Source organism: Lissotriton helveticus, chromosome 2_1 (genome assembly GCF_964261635.1).
Source record: "Lissotriton helveticus chromosome 2_1, aLisHel1.1, whole genome shotgun sequence".
Taxonomy (NCBI): domain Eukaryota; kingdom Metazoa; phylum Chordata; class Amphibia; order Caudata; family Salamandridae; genus Lissotriton; species Lissotriton helveticus.
The window spans coordinates 472,183,818-472,198,930 of record NC_136059.1 but is presented as its reverse complement, the minus strand read 5'-3'; the positions used below and the strand labels follow the sequence as shown (position 1 = coordinate 472,198,930).

The 15,113-nt window shown below is 41.8% G+C and overlaps 1 protein-coding gene across 1 annotated transcript in view; it reads right to left on the bottom strand.

Moving 5' to 3' along the window:
* Positions 1-13,682, bottom strand: part of RAB3C (RAB3C, member RAS oncogene family) — a 422,835-nt gene extending 409,153 nt beyond the window's left edge. The window contains exon 1 of the mRNA XM_078675123.1: positions 13,443-13,682. Within this exon, the coding sequence (XP_078531249.1) occupies positions 13,443-13,670 (228 nt within the window). The 5' untranslated portion in view covers positions 13,671-13,682. The remainder of the gene's footprint in view (positions 1-13,442) is intronic.
* Positions 13,683-15,113: the final 1,431 nt, after the last annotated feature.

The following is a 15,113-nucleotide window of genomic DNA, read 5'->3' as shown; positions in this document are numbered from 1 at the left end:
GGGCCAGACGTGGGAGATGGCGGCTTCCAGGGGGCGCGGCCGCAGGAACCAATGGAGCGCGCCTGTCACAACACTCCGGGGCCCAGTGCGGCCTTCCCTACTACCGCGGCAGCCCTTCCAGGCTTCGGGGGCCGCAGCAGGGATCTCGAGCGGTGCCTCCTCCTCCTTCAGTGTGGCGCCGCCCGCGCAGTTTCCTTCACACTCCCGGGGCACCCAGTGCTCATGGCATACAGCGCTTCTTGTTCCAGCGACCCCAGCGGCTGTGATTGAGGCCTGCAGCACGATTATTCACACAGCGCTTGAGCGTCCTAATAGGCATGGGGTACAGCAGCAGTTCTTTCAAGTCCCGGGCTGCAGCGGTGACTTTGGCAAGCAGCGCTTAGAGGCTACACAGCGCTGGGGAGACAGCAGATTACTTCTCCTTAGCGCAGGGGGGCACAGTTCCAGCAATCTAGCGCTGGGTGGGCACAGTTCTTGCAGTATGGCGCTAGGTGAGCACATCGCTTTACCTGTTGATCCCCCAGCAGTGCTCACAGCAGGCAGCCCACTTCTTCAATACAGCGTGGTGGGCACAGCGCCTCTCTTGGGGGGGATGGATGGCAGGTATCTGTTACAGGTTCTTGGGGGGAGAAGGAGGGTGCAGTTTGCAGGCATAAAAGGCAGGATGGTTCCCTGCAGCACACTGGGCTTGGTCCCCTGGGATTCCCCCTCCCTGGGCAAGATCAGCAGGCTGGCAGAGTCCCTCAGCTAACTTGGGTACAGCAGGGCCTAAGCTCAGTCAGTCCCAGTAGTGTAGGCTCCCCCCTAGGCAGAACCGCCTATACTCTGGCAGAGATTCCCCCAGGTCCAGCGGTGCCCCAACTGACAGTCAGGTTATCCTTTCCTCTTATACCCCTAGGTCATGTGGCCCTCCGGTAAAGGCAGCAAAGCATAACTCCTCCCTGGGCTGGAAGGTTCCTGGAGCTTCCACATGTTGGCCTATGGGACAAAGAGGCCGGACGGCGGAGATACAGTAATGTAAACAACAAGGACCCCCTGTTAAAAACTAAATTTGTGATACAGGGAAATAACAGTGTGCAAAAAATATAGGACAATTGATAATACATGCAGAGAAGGGAGAAATAGGAAGCACAGGCCCGAAATAGGAAAAACAAACTAGCATTTATTGCTTAAATATACATATTCATGTTAAAAACATTTGGTACAAGGAACATAAAAAAACAAATAATCATGTGAATAATCAGTTATAATCAATTCTTATATTCATAACACGATTGCATAGACAGTGTTAAAATAGTGGCGAGCAAATTCTTTCATCGACGCGCGTTTCGGCGTTATCACAAGAACGCCTTCTTCAGGAGCCACAATACATTCTGGAAGACATATGTGAGGAAATATTAAAAACACAATAAAATAAAATAATCTGAAACTCTCATTTTCAAAGTATCATTACAAGTACATAGGGCTGTGCTTACATATATATACCTCCCTACTTGTGCAGCTAAAACATATAGCCACATAAGGTACAAACTATGTTTTATATATATTTGAGCAGTGGTATGTTTAAAAAGTGAAGGAGGATATTAGTCTCGTACCATGAAATAAAGTTATGGGGACCTCCCATTTTCAGCCTAGGGCAGGATGTGCCAGAACCAAGGTGGAGGGGGGTTAATGGCCAATTCCCATACATTGTCATATGTGTGAATATAGTTTTATCAGTGAGACTGTAAGTCTGCGCAAATTTAGTGCCCATTTGAACGTAAAATGTTATGTATATAAAGTACAGTGCATAAATACAATGCATTGTTACATAAATATATCTCCCACCTCACGTCCATTAAAGCTAGGTGGGTCGTATAAGATTGTCGTTCTAAAAACTGGGCCAAGGTTCTAAAATGTTTGGGAAGCGACTGCATTTGCACCTGTAAATTTCTTTTCTTTCTCCAAGGGGAGAATATGTTTTCGTTCCTCTTACTGCTAAATTGAATATTTGGGTGTTCCGTCCACATTCCTACCCTGAAAACATAGTACTTCTACCCTTGGGAGGAGTAAATTAGGAACTGTTGAACTGGTTTGGTAAATGCGTACAAACCTGAGAGTTTGTTCCGTTTGCCCAACGTATGTAGAAGACGCAGCCAGGAACAAATCCCATTTGAGGTGTGGCGCCGCGGCCAGGGCGACTGACGGTGGAATCTGGGGATCAGGGTTCGATCCCCGGCTCCGGCGGCAGGTTAGCCCAGCACCATGTGACTCTGGGCAATAGCTCGATTAATCTCCCCGACGGCCCCCAGCGCCTAGAGACCCTTACGGGTGATTGTGCTTTACAAATGTGGATTATTATTATTATTATTATTTGCGAGGAGTGAAAAACAACCGTTCCTGACCCTCACACTCAGATGGGATCTTGCACTTGCAACTGCAACAGAACTTACACGTGAAAACTGTTTTGTTAATCAGTCCTTTATTCACAGGATCACATCTTTCACCGTGTCCCTTTGCACAAGCGTGAAGGCCGCGTATCTGAATGAAATCAGGAAAGTGTAACACACACTCAGCATTATGAGACTTGAGTGCCCAAGATGAGCACAGCAGCAGAAAACTGTCCCCAGCTTTTGGAACATACATGGGCTTTTATAGACTTTTGGACCGGGGCATTAATGAGACCTGTACACCCTTAACCAATGCAGTAATTTAGGGACCCGCACCCTCTGCGGTGCGGGGGTCTAGGGTAGGGGTCAGGCACTGGGGAGGAACCCCAAGCACCCATGCGATACCAGTGACATTTGGCTAAATAAAAAACAGCAAGTCCTGCTGCCTGTCATGAGATGTGCTTGGAAGTTTGCTGAAAGAAACACAGTTGCAACATTTATTGATTTACTGTTGCAATATAGAACCTCCCAGGGAAAATGCGCCTCATTCCCTCAAATGCCACTGCTCTTCCAATTACTTTAATTTCCTCGGCTGTACCACTTGTCCCATTTACTTGTGTCTTTCACAGATATGTCATTTCAAGTGCCAGAGCTGCCTTAGCTTTTGCCTCTGTGCGGTTTATTTATGATAGATCTTAGTAACCCATAATGGTATTGCAGATGATGGAGCACATTGCTTCCTGAGCTGCGACTTGTTTGGTCCCATGATATGTTGCTCTGAGCAATTTTAAACTTGTATTCACTAGGCCAAAATATCTGATTCATGTGGAGTTTTATGTGAGTTTGAAATACTGCTGCAAGGCCCTTTTGCAAGAGGGATCAGTAGACATGCGCCATCTGTGCATTGAATAACCCAGATACCATGTCAAGCACGAGTGCATTATGAACATGAAATGGAATCCTGCTTCAATTATTTGTGGAAAATATGTATTGAATGGTGCATCCATTACTTTTTTTTATCAAGCATAATTAAATGGAACAAAACAAACCTTCCAGAATATAAGAATTAATGCACCCTGCCCCCCACCCCCCAAAAAAACAAGGCCCAGATTTACTGAGGCCCTAATCTAGAGCAGAGAGATACAAAATGCCATCCAGAGCAAAAGGCATTTTGTGCTGGAGAGGTGCCCATTTCTCATCGCGATTACAACTTTAACAAAACATAACATGTCATGTATATTGGTAAAGTGCACGTTCATCCAGAAGGGTGTCTTGGTGCTAAATAACAGATGTTAATTGCTACCCAACTGAATGGTACTCATTTTATCGACCCCAGAAGGATGAAAGGCTGAGTAGACCTGCCGGGATTTGAACCTGTGACCATGAGGTCAAACACAGGGCCCTACAGGGGACGCATTAGTCCACTAAGACACCACACCCGGCTTTACAGTGCTTGCCGTCATTGTGCATCAAGAGGTGTTAATTTTGTGGACCGGTTCAGTCAACCATAAATTTTGATACAATATATACATGTAATACACAAAAAATTATCTAATGACTTGGGGCCTGATTTAGAGTTTGGCAGACAGGTACTCCATCACAAATGTGTTGGATATCATGTCCGCCTTATTATAAGTGTACTATATCCTAATGCACCAGTAATAAAGCAGGTGGGATATTTGCCACATTTCTGATGAGGCCCTTGATAATTTGTTATAGGATGACAATCTAGCAGAGTTTAAGGAAGGGGGCCTAATCAACTACCTTCACTGTAACATGTCATGACATTCATGATACATTGGATGCTCACATATAATTAAAATGAAAAATAATCTTTTTAGTGCCCTCTGGGGAACGTGAAACTACATAGGCCAATCGAAAGACTTAGACTGTAGGTCTTAACTACATACTATTAGCGTCACTGCTCACCTGCTGCTAGACATTCACACCCAATAATGCTCAAAGAAAAGAGAATAATGTTGAATTATTTCATACAGTGAACTATGGTCATGTAGTACAGCAATATAGTGAATCGTAAATAAAGAAAGAGGAATGGGGGCCTGCCAAGATGAACTGGCTTGGTTATCGCTGAATCACAGGGTCGTAACTAGAGCTTGTGGCACCCGGGGCTATGCTTCAGATTGCCGCCCCCTCCGGGGGGTGCTGGGGAAAAAGGACGGCGAGCACCTGAAAGAGGTCCGAGAGACACGTAGTATTGCCGCTAATAGTTACCTTGATCATGCAAGTTGCATGCACATACATGACACGGCCAAGGGCTAGACAGTCCCCGTCCCCAAAATAGTGCTACCTAGGGTGGACCGCCCCCACCTAGCTGCGCCGATGAAGGAAAAGCAGAAGGAAACCCAAAACCAATAGAAGACCTATAGAATCTCCATGATTATTAGGAGTCCCTATCCACGCCTAGCCACACCTCTGCATAACTCTCCTAGTGGCCAACTTGGAATAGACAACAAGTTTCATTGAGGTGAGCAGGAACGAATGTGTGAAGAAGGGTCTGCAATATAACATTGTTCCTGTGGCACTGGCAAGCACAGTTGCTGATTCAAGGCCACTGTGACATAATCAGTATATTTTGCCTCCCCTCAGACACAAGACTAAAGTCTTTCCATATAAAATAGGATAAACTAAGATAAAGTCCACTTCTACTGGCCACAATCAAACATGCAACATCTCAGCTTCAAATACTCAAAAAGGACACAGCGCAACAAGGCTATACTATTAGCAGCCTTACTCTATGCAAATCCCAGCACTGCCCTCTTATTCTCCTTGTGGTTCTGTCTGATTTTTCCTGCATCTTTCTCAAACAGTTTTTCCAATTTTCAGTATAGTTTATTTCTACCAGGATCTCATTGGAATGTTTAGATTCTTGTTTGTTTTGTGTAGGTACGCTTAGCACAGCGACACAGTCCGTCTACACTATCTTGCTGAACAATATTCCTTTATGGTCATCTATTTAGCTTCTACGTTTCAGACTAGTTTCCCTTTCTCACAAATATCCCTTGAAAAAATCACTTACTGGTTAGGGTTAGCTGGTGTTTCCAATAGATTTAATGTTCTTTACTTAACATAGCGGTGTCAGCGCTCTTCCGTCAAATTAATTATACTGTAAAATGGAATCCCATCCATCTTATCATTCCAGGTCTTCTGGAATCACTAAAAAGTCCTGAAATAATGTATCGTTCAGGCAATGTAATATATTTTTCTTAAGATTGTTTACACTAGACACAAATACTAGTCATTTGCCTCTGTATATTACCAGACACTGTAAACTGCAAAACAGGGAGATGCAGAGTGGCCCACACATAATCAGAACCTTAGAGTGGCCTCAATAAGGCGGATTTTAAAATCCTTTTCTTGAATCCGCAAATTCTATGAATCTCAGAGGAAAATTCCTTGAACCCCCTCACACTTTGAGTTACTAGGGGAACGACTGCTTAGGCCCCTAGTTCTTTGCAGGTAAAAAAGTTTGATTTGTACACCATAAAAACACAAAGCTCTTACGGAAAAATTTCTGAAACAGGCTTCATACGAGGGCAAAGCCAGTATTCCAGAAATAGCCCATGGAAGAAACTATGGTTTTGGACAGTCACAGAAATGACAAACTTCTGTTCAAAAGACCACTGATGTCTAGTCACCCACAGAAACCAAAAGAAATACATATAGAGAGACCCAAGAAACTCACTACCTTTTGTGTCATTGTCATCCTTTAGGACACATGCTTCCGTAGTTACCCAACGCGTGCTGGAACTCTGGCCCAAGTCAAGGTGAGGTCAGGAGAGGCGCTCGAGGGCTCCTGCTCTGACGTGTTGGGGGCACACCCCAAAAAACAGCACGATTTTGCTGTCACAGCAGAGAGAGGCTACAGATAGAATGGTTGTAATATTTCCACCCCACCTGCCTTCCGCTTCGGAATGGTGGTGCGAACAGTGCTGATTGCCCCCACAGCTGCACAACTTCATCACAGTGTGGTTCAGTGACCCCGGCCGGCCCAGCGCACTATCAGGACACCCGCTGACAACGCATGGGGCAGCAGCAGCCAGGAAGTCATGTGCGGTGCGATGCTGCTGCGCAGAGGAACAGCATGATTGTTGCAGAAGCCCTCAAGCATGCTGGGAGCAGCGCTTACAAAACGGCGGCCGCGCGGCACTGTCCCGTTGCGGCGGCCTTTATAATTTATTTGAGGACACTGACTGACAGAAGTCAATGTCCCCAAATAAATTATAAAGGCCGCCGCAACGGGCCAATGCCGCGCTGCCGCCGCCCTCAAAATAGAGCCGCCTGTGGCGGACCGTTACCCCCGCCCCTCCCCTAGCTACGCCGCTGCTGAATCACTATCAGTTTTGGAAAGTTTCTAGGTTCAATATTTCCTCTGAACATCCACATGTTTGTGTGATTTTATGCGGTGATTTGTGTAACTTTCTAATGTGATGGCACGAGGAATGTACTATGTGTAAGCCCTGCGCGGTGGGCAGGCCCCTTTAGGAAAATGCTGTTCTCTTTTTATGTTTCTGTCTCCTCAGTCCGCCCCAACCGTGCAGAAGAACAGTACGTTTACTATGACTATAATAAAGACAATGTTATCTTCCAATGAAGAAAACAATATTTTGTTTAGCTTAGACACTAAATAAATAGCTTTATATAAAGTGATTCCTGATGTCTCCTACCAATTTTTAGTGCACTAATGCAAAGTCGCTTTACATGTTTATAATAGAAAATAGCAGACAATATACTCCTTCGCTATAGAGTAAACAGGATCAAAAGGGCATATTATCAAGGGATTTATCTCTGCTTTTTTGGCTTTAAAAGCCAAGAAAGCGGAGATAAAATTATCTCCCTATTACCTAGCTGTCGCTAACACCAGTTAGCGACAGCTAGTAGGAGATAGCGACCATCTTGGGTCCCGCTTTGCATGTCAGAGATATTTATCACTAATGACATGCAAAGTGGGCGTGCCAAGATGTTAGCGACTGGAAACAGTCGCTAACATCGCTATCTCCTATTACCAACTTTTGGAGATATTCGCGCTAAGCACGAATATCTCCAAAAGCTAACACCTGCCCTGAGCAGTTCTTAGCCATGTTATCCAATGGGAGGTGGATAACATGGCTAAGAGCATTAGCTCGGTAATGCATGAATATCGCTGACTTTACAGCGATATTCATGCATTTCGGCCGATTTTTATCGCTTAGGAGATAAACCTTGATAATAGCAAGGCTCCTAAGCAATAAAAATTGCCGCAACACGGCGATAAAATTATTGCCGCTAAGCCAACATAGCGATAATTATCGCTAGTTGTTGGTAATATGCCCCTGAGTCAGCTCATGGAAGCAAAAGCCATGGTGTTGAAGTGAAGAAGGGTAGCTAGCAAGGACAACAAGGCATGGCCGGCATGAGTTGTGTAAAATACAGATATAATGCTGCAATTGTGTATGGTCTTCTGGGTCCCAATCCACTATGGACAGAGATCAGGGAGCCATGATTAACTGCATAATATCTGCTGGTTACCCATATTTTACCAGGAAACCTGTAATGATTTGCACGTAAATCCAGTAGGAGTTTGCCCAGGCATAAAGGAACACATTTTTGTTCAGTGCTTTCATCTGGAAATATTTTTTTACTCAGTGAGATTAATGTTAATTAGGGACACAGTGATATATAGACCCAGATATGTTACTTATTTACAAGTTGTTTTTGCAGCTTTACATGTTGCTCAGTGCTGATCAACAACCATCTTTGCAGGTATTTTGCTGACCAGTATGAATGCAAAACTGTTCTATGAAAGTCAAAACAATACAAACCTTCACATCACAGATGAACACAAAATCACAATTGGAAATCTGAAAAATCTAACTTCCTCGCGGAAGACAAATAGTCTTTCCAATTAATATGAACATAATGTCTGAAGATGAACAATGGTGGTTACAAAATCCAGAGCTCTATTAGATGTTTTACCATCGAAATATTTGTTAATGTCTTTTACTTCCTCACCCAGCACGAAAAAGCTTAGCTGTTCTGTACCGGTATAGTAATTGCATCCGCTAGCTGCATGTGACAACGCTTTTTCCCTTCGTCTCTTTCACTGCCTTTGGCGTGATTATCGATGGATGGAGATGTCTATTCAGACATGGCTCAATAGACAGCTACCAGCTGATGCTCAGGATCACGGGTAGATCTTGGGCATTAGACCAATCTGGAACTGGTGCTATCCATGAATTATAAGATGTTGATGCTGGCTCATGGAATACTAGAAATCAGAGCATGATCAGAGATCATTCATGGTTCATGTGGTCGCGCACATTAACCACTTCAGCTGTAGTTTTAGTCAAACAGCACAGCCCAAAGATTCCACTATCCAGCAAGATGTAAGCTGTGTGGGCAACCAAGGCCAATATTCATTTCAAAAGCTGTACTTGAGTAACAGATACATTTAAGGCTCAAGAGGAAACTAAACTCATATTGCTATTACAAATATCCATCTAGAGAATCAATTACATAATTTACAACTAGAGTAAGGGACATCTTAAGGATTTCGAAGGCCCTGAGCCAAAGGTATTTTGGGGTCCCGTGTTTGGAACAGCTTTTTATTTATGATCCAGTTTCCGATCTTTCATGCCCTCATTGTCCATTGCACAGGCACACTGGTCCAAATTCAAAATCTGTTTGCATCTAATAATCAGGGATAGAGGCGTGTTTTCTTTCAATAATATAATGCAGCTGCAGCTTACTAATATTGCAAATAATCTTTGTGACCCCCTCCAATTTTTCAAATGCAAGGACCTGTTTTGATCTAAAACAAGCTTTGATTATGGATATAGCATGGTCATATCCCTCATATTAGAAATAAATTAAAGGAAAACAGTATTTAAAATAATAATCAGTTTAAGAACCGTTGATGGTCATCAGGGCAAGACTCCCTGCAGAACAGAGCTGCCTCTAACAGCGGTCCCCCTAAAAGGCAGGGGATCCGGACCAAGGCCCACTTTGCCCATGCTTAAAACTTCTCTGACCAGAGTTGGCGAATCAAGAAGGTGCTTTCTGCCTTAGAACTCAAGGATACATAACAAGACAAAAAAATTGAAAATATTAGAAAACCACATGAGGAACAAGAGTAAGAGATTGACTGAGGTTCTTATAGGTCAGAAGACTGAATTTGAAATTAAGTAATTTATAATTAAGTTACTTACGATAACATCAGTGTTAATTAGATGAACGTCCCAAGAAAGATATACCATAAGACCATTGAGACACATTTAGAAAACACTTAAACAAATCAAAACAAGGAAAGTGTTAGTGATGTTAACTGATTTTATATTGTATTCTATTAATGAAATAATCTATTCTTGGTCCTGCAAGGCGCATATATTCACACACAAAGACCCTTCCTATTAGTAAGCAGGTAAACAGTACCACTGAATGGGTAAAATAATATTTCATCTCTCGAGAAGGGATGCACTATGGCCTCTTCACCTTCACACTGAAGAAATTTAAAAGAATACACAAAAAGCTTTACCGCTAACAGCTCATCATTATGGAAGGAAAAATGGCAGATCAACCACGGCCACCTTGAACAGTAATCACAATATAATAATATTTCCTATTTGTAAAGCACAAACAAATCACCCCCTTAAGAGTTTCAAGATGCTGGACACCATCAAGGAGATTAAGTGAGCTATTGCCCAGAGTCACCTGATGCTAAGCTGAGATGCCAACGGCGATTGAACCGTGAGCGCCGAGCTCTGGAGTCAGCCGCTCTGGTTGCTGCGCCACACCTCTCCCCCATATTGTCCGGAAAGCATCTTTCCAACCACCGTACATACATATAGAGCTGAAATTGGTTAAAACTAAGCTTCATGTTGTTACATGTTACTAGTACTTGATTTACAATGTGAAATGAGGTGAATGTTTTATAGTCTTTATGGAATACAACAGCCTATCTGACCATGACAAAGAATCTAAAAATCTTTAGTAGGGAGTGGGAGTGTGAAAAAACATACTGTATTTGCAATTCAATGATAGAATTCATGTTTCTGTTATTTAAGCAAATTTAAATACTGCAATATTATGATTAACCTATTTAAATCAACATTAAATATGCTGTACTGCTGGCACATTATTAGGAAAGCAAGAGACAAATATTTTGTTCCCGTGGCAACAAATACTACCTTTGTAGCTTATTTTGATAGCTAACCACATTCACCCTGCTTTATTTAAACGACGTGAAACTTTTATAGTGCTACTTCAGAAAAAACAGGCCTTGATGTAATTGCAGGCTCACATCATGAATCAGCGAAACCAATCAAAGGAGGTTTAGTGCTAGGTTATTTTAAAAGATATTGATCTGCAGGGCAAGCAATTCCACATTTCCGGTGCTACAGTGGCAAGTGTTTATGGCTTCTAGAGAGAATAACATGGTTTGATGAGTAAAGACAAGAGATCGGTGAATAACTTGTAAAAACAGTAGTATTACCATATGGAGACTGTTAGATGTGAGGCAAAGCGCCTGTACATAAAAACAGCAATGCATAAGTGGCCAACGTACAGGGTGCCAAGATGAAATTGTGTTGCATCATTCTGAACTTTTTGAAGCTGTCGAATTACAAAGGCCGGAAAGATAGCAAGCATAAAGTATATATCGAACAGCCTTCCCTTCGAAACCCAACTCCAATTACCGACTTAATTTGGGATGAAGCTAAGAGAGTGCCAAGTGTGCCACCTTAATTGGAAATAATATAAAAGTAAGACTGAAATCACAAGTGCATTCAGGCTCAAATCAGAATCAAGGGCCATGTCCAGGTGACTGAACCTTTCTCTCCTAAAATGTGGGAAGAGTTATAATGTTAAGTCAATTATATAGCGAAAAGAAGCGAATACTACGTTTTAATACGGCACTCCAGGTATCTGTTACTCAATCCGAAGTCAGGAGTTAAAAGGGACTTTCACGCAGTCTTGTGGTATGCCGCCTAAATGTAAATATTCAACTTGGTTAGGTGTGGTATCAGGAAAATGTTGTCAGAATTCAGCTGGAATGAATATCGTGTCATAAATGCCATCTACAAAAACATTTACCCACTGGAGTTAACAATAGATAATCTAGGCTCAATGGGAAAAGATTTTTGTAAAAATGTATAGGATGCAATATTAATATCAGGCAATATTTCTGTATATGATATTCCAGCTTCCAACCACTTGGTTACTACCAAGTGTGGGAAGTTAAAACTAAATTTTTAAACTTTTCATTTGACAGCAAGTCTTTGAATCCAATTGGTTACATGTTTTTTTATTTCATAATTATATTCATCAAATTATGTTTTTGTTCAGGATAATATTTTCCCATTTTTGGATTCATTACTTCCACCGCTCAGACCAACTTTTAGCAGTTTTGAGGCAGAAGTCTAAACCTCTTTTCTCACTCCAAATTCCAGTTAAGTTCTGGCCAACCTTTCATACCTCACCTGCTATACATTGCCCACCCTTCCTCCGCTCTCCTTGGGCCCCTCTACCCCACTATTTAAATAAAAACCGTCCACTGTTTAAGGAATAGGTGTAATCAACTCGTGAATAAAAGGTCCTAAAAGCAGTCTGCATGATATACAATTGTGAATTACCAATAACAAAATGGAAATATCTAAACCACTAAAGAAACATCTTAGTAGTGTCCTTTTGGGAAACAGTAGTAAATAATCAAAATCAGAAATTAAGCCAAAACTATTAGAATTCATGTTATGCAAATGCAAGTGAAATTGTGAGATGGACCGAACTACTTATGGCTGTATTGTACAAAATGCTCTGGGGCAGTAACAGGTGTATTTGCACCTTCACGGCCAGCGGAGCATTGACTGTAATAGGATAAAGAGTAGGATAGTGCACCCTTTGTGTAAAATAGCCCTAGCTTGAATATATAGCTGTCAAAAAGTGTTCCAGACTTTAGTTGCTGGAGAGTTCCACCAAAAACTTCTGTTGTAGGTAAAACACTTTTCTACCATGGATAAGAAGAATACCAAAAGGTGAGACAAAAATAAATCACATTCAAAGTCTACAAAATAGTTTTCTACTTCTAGTTGACACAGAAGTTTGGAATGTTTGTGGATTGGTTGCAGCCAAATGTGACACATCTACACATTCTGGGCCTGATTCACAAAGGGTCTCCACACTCTTGACGGAGGCCTCGCAGCTGTGAGGGAGCCTTCGCTCTCTGGCAGAATCTTCGTGATCAGAATTCTCATTGCCGAGATTCCGCCCCGAGTGTGGAGACTCCCCCACAACTGCGGGGCCTCTGCCACCAGTGCGGAAGCCCTTTGTGAATCCAGCCCTCTATGTCACCAACCCCTACCACCACACATTTTCATCTCAGCAAACTGAGATGTCAGGGCCTCTCCAGGCTCAAACTTGCTTCATTTTTGAGTGTGTACAATGGTTAGAGACCATATTCAATCTTCAGTAACCAGATTTAATATATTTGAATGTGTTTTTCTTTGTTTTGTGACTTTGTATTAAGTATCACAACATTTCTACATTATGTTGCAAATGTAATCACTTTGGGACCGACCTAAAAAGCTTCTGTGAGACGTTTTATGTTTATGTATTGATTTATTCCCAGGAGTGACAGACATAAACATCCAGCAGTAAGTAAGGTATGCTTACTCATTCACAAAGATGTTTATGCATTAACAAGAATTTATTTCTCCTGGAAATTCATCAGTAAGACACCACTAAACTAGGAGTGCAGAACAATCACTCACAGAAAATGCCTTGCTAATCAACACCTCCATACATTAACGTGTCAATGTTCTAATGTCCCAATACTGCAAATAAAAAGCTTGTTTCCACTCTAGAACTGCACACTTTGCCTAACTCAACAATCAAGGTGATTGGGTAGAGCGCTTTTAACACTGCAAATCCATGTTCAATGTGCAACATGAAGCTCCAGTGCTTATGAGTTATATTCCAAAGCATATATGACGAGAAGAACACCAATATAACAGTCTCGTTGCACAGAATTTACGGTCATATCTTTATTTTTTAAGTAATAACATAGTAAGTTCTGGCGCTTACCCAGATTTGCAGTTTAATCCTTTTCTCATTTTTGTAAACGGTTTTTACTTTGAAGTCAATTCCAACTGTGCTTACGAAGGCTGACGTAAAGGAGTCGTCCGCATATCGGAAAAGAAAGGAGGTCTTCCCCACACTGCTGTTGCCAATGATGAGCAACTTGAACATGTAGTCAAAGTTCTGGTCGGATGTGTCTTTCTGTCCATACCTGGTGTCTTGAGCAGATGCCATCTGAAAGGGAAGGATAAGAAGATTCTCAAAGTTTGTAGTGATTTGCAGAGGTTTGTGTTTGCTCTTACAAGGTCTGCAAGAGGCACGCGTCGGATATTCATGGTGTACTAGATGAAGGCAGCACAAGTCTAAATTTTCAGCTGATATTTTTCATTACAAATGAAGAATCTCCATGGTTACCAGAAGCGAGCAGACCAGAGGGTCAGTGCTTAATTAAACAGCAGCTCTAAGGAATGTTCTGAGAATGGCTGTCTCACAATAGGTTTTAGAAGTAAACAGATGACAATTGAGGAAATGAGGTCTGTGCATCTGTTTGTTTGGACGACCCAAGGTAGCTGGATGCTTTTACAGCTTAGTAGTCAATGTAAACATCCCACATTCTTGAGTGAAAGCCCACGAGATGTATGGAGACAATAGAAAGACAAAAAACATAATCCCCCCTTCACCAGCAGCAACTACAAACTGAAAAATACGCTTTCTCGCAAGAATGTGATATTTTGCACAAACTTGCCATTTGCGTCCTCTTCTCTCAAACCCATTTTATCCTAACAGCTTCCAAGTCCGCTGTGCCAACAGACCTGGAATAAAACACATCCGTTTGTGATTTATGATAAGCAACAGGGACAGACAACATGATTCTGCTTTTGAGAACAATCTTTACAGTTCATATACTCTAGCACTCACCGTTCTGATATAACAATTGCAGACATTGACAATGACTTAATGAGTCAAAGGTTTCTGCAGAGCACAATTCATATCGACTTTCCCTTTTTTCAATATCATTTTATGTAAAGACATGCAAGAAATCGGGTCACAATGTGTTATTCAATATTATATAATAGGAAAGATACATATTCTGTATTGGGGTGAGGCCAATATGAAAAGAAACACGATAGAAAACAGAAATACAAACAAAATTGCATTGCATTGCTAACATACTCACTCATCTATGCATGACCTTGAAAATACATTCCTTGAATCTTTATTGTTCAAAGAAGACACAACAAGGCTCGTAGCTATTTTGTAAAATTTAGTTTATGAAATATACGCTGGGTAAAATTGGAATATTAATCTATTAACTCCTGAGTGCTCTTCACTTTTAGTTAGACAAACTAGTTCCTCTCTTCTTTAAAGTATTCCTCTTTTTGAAAAAAAAAAATGGTTGATTCATTACTTCCTCTTCCTATACTGTGGATATGTTCATCAATGGAAGCGCAGGTAATATATATTATTGGACAGAATCTTCTATGGTATCCCGTGAAAGACAAACAGAAGATTTTTGGAGTAGCATTAGACTTTTCAGATAGGAGAAAATACCATGTGAATTGAAATAGAAATGGTATCCCACTCTCTTGTTTTGGGATTGGCTGAATTAAATTGCAATGAAGAATGGTAGTGGAACTTAATTTACTGAGGAATAGGGGCAAGATGATCGCTAGGAAG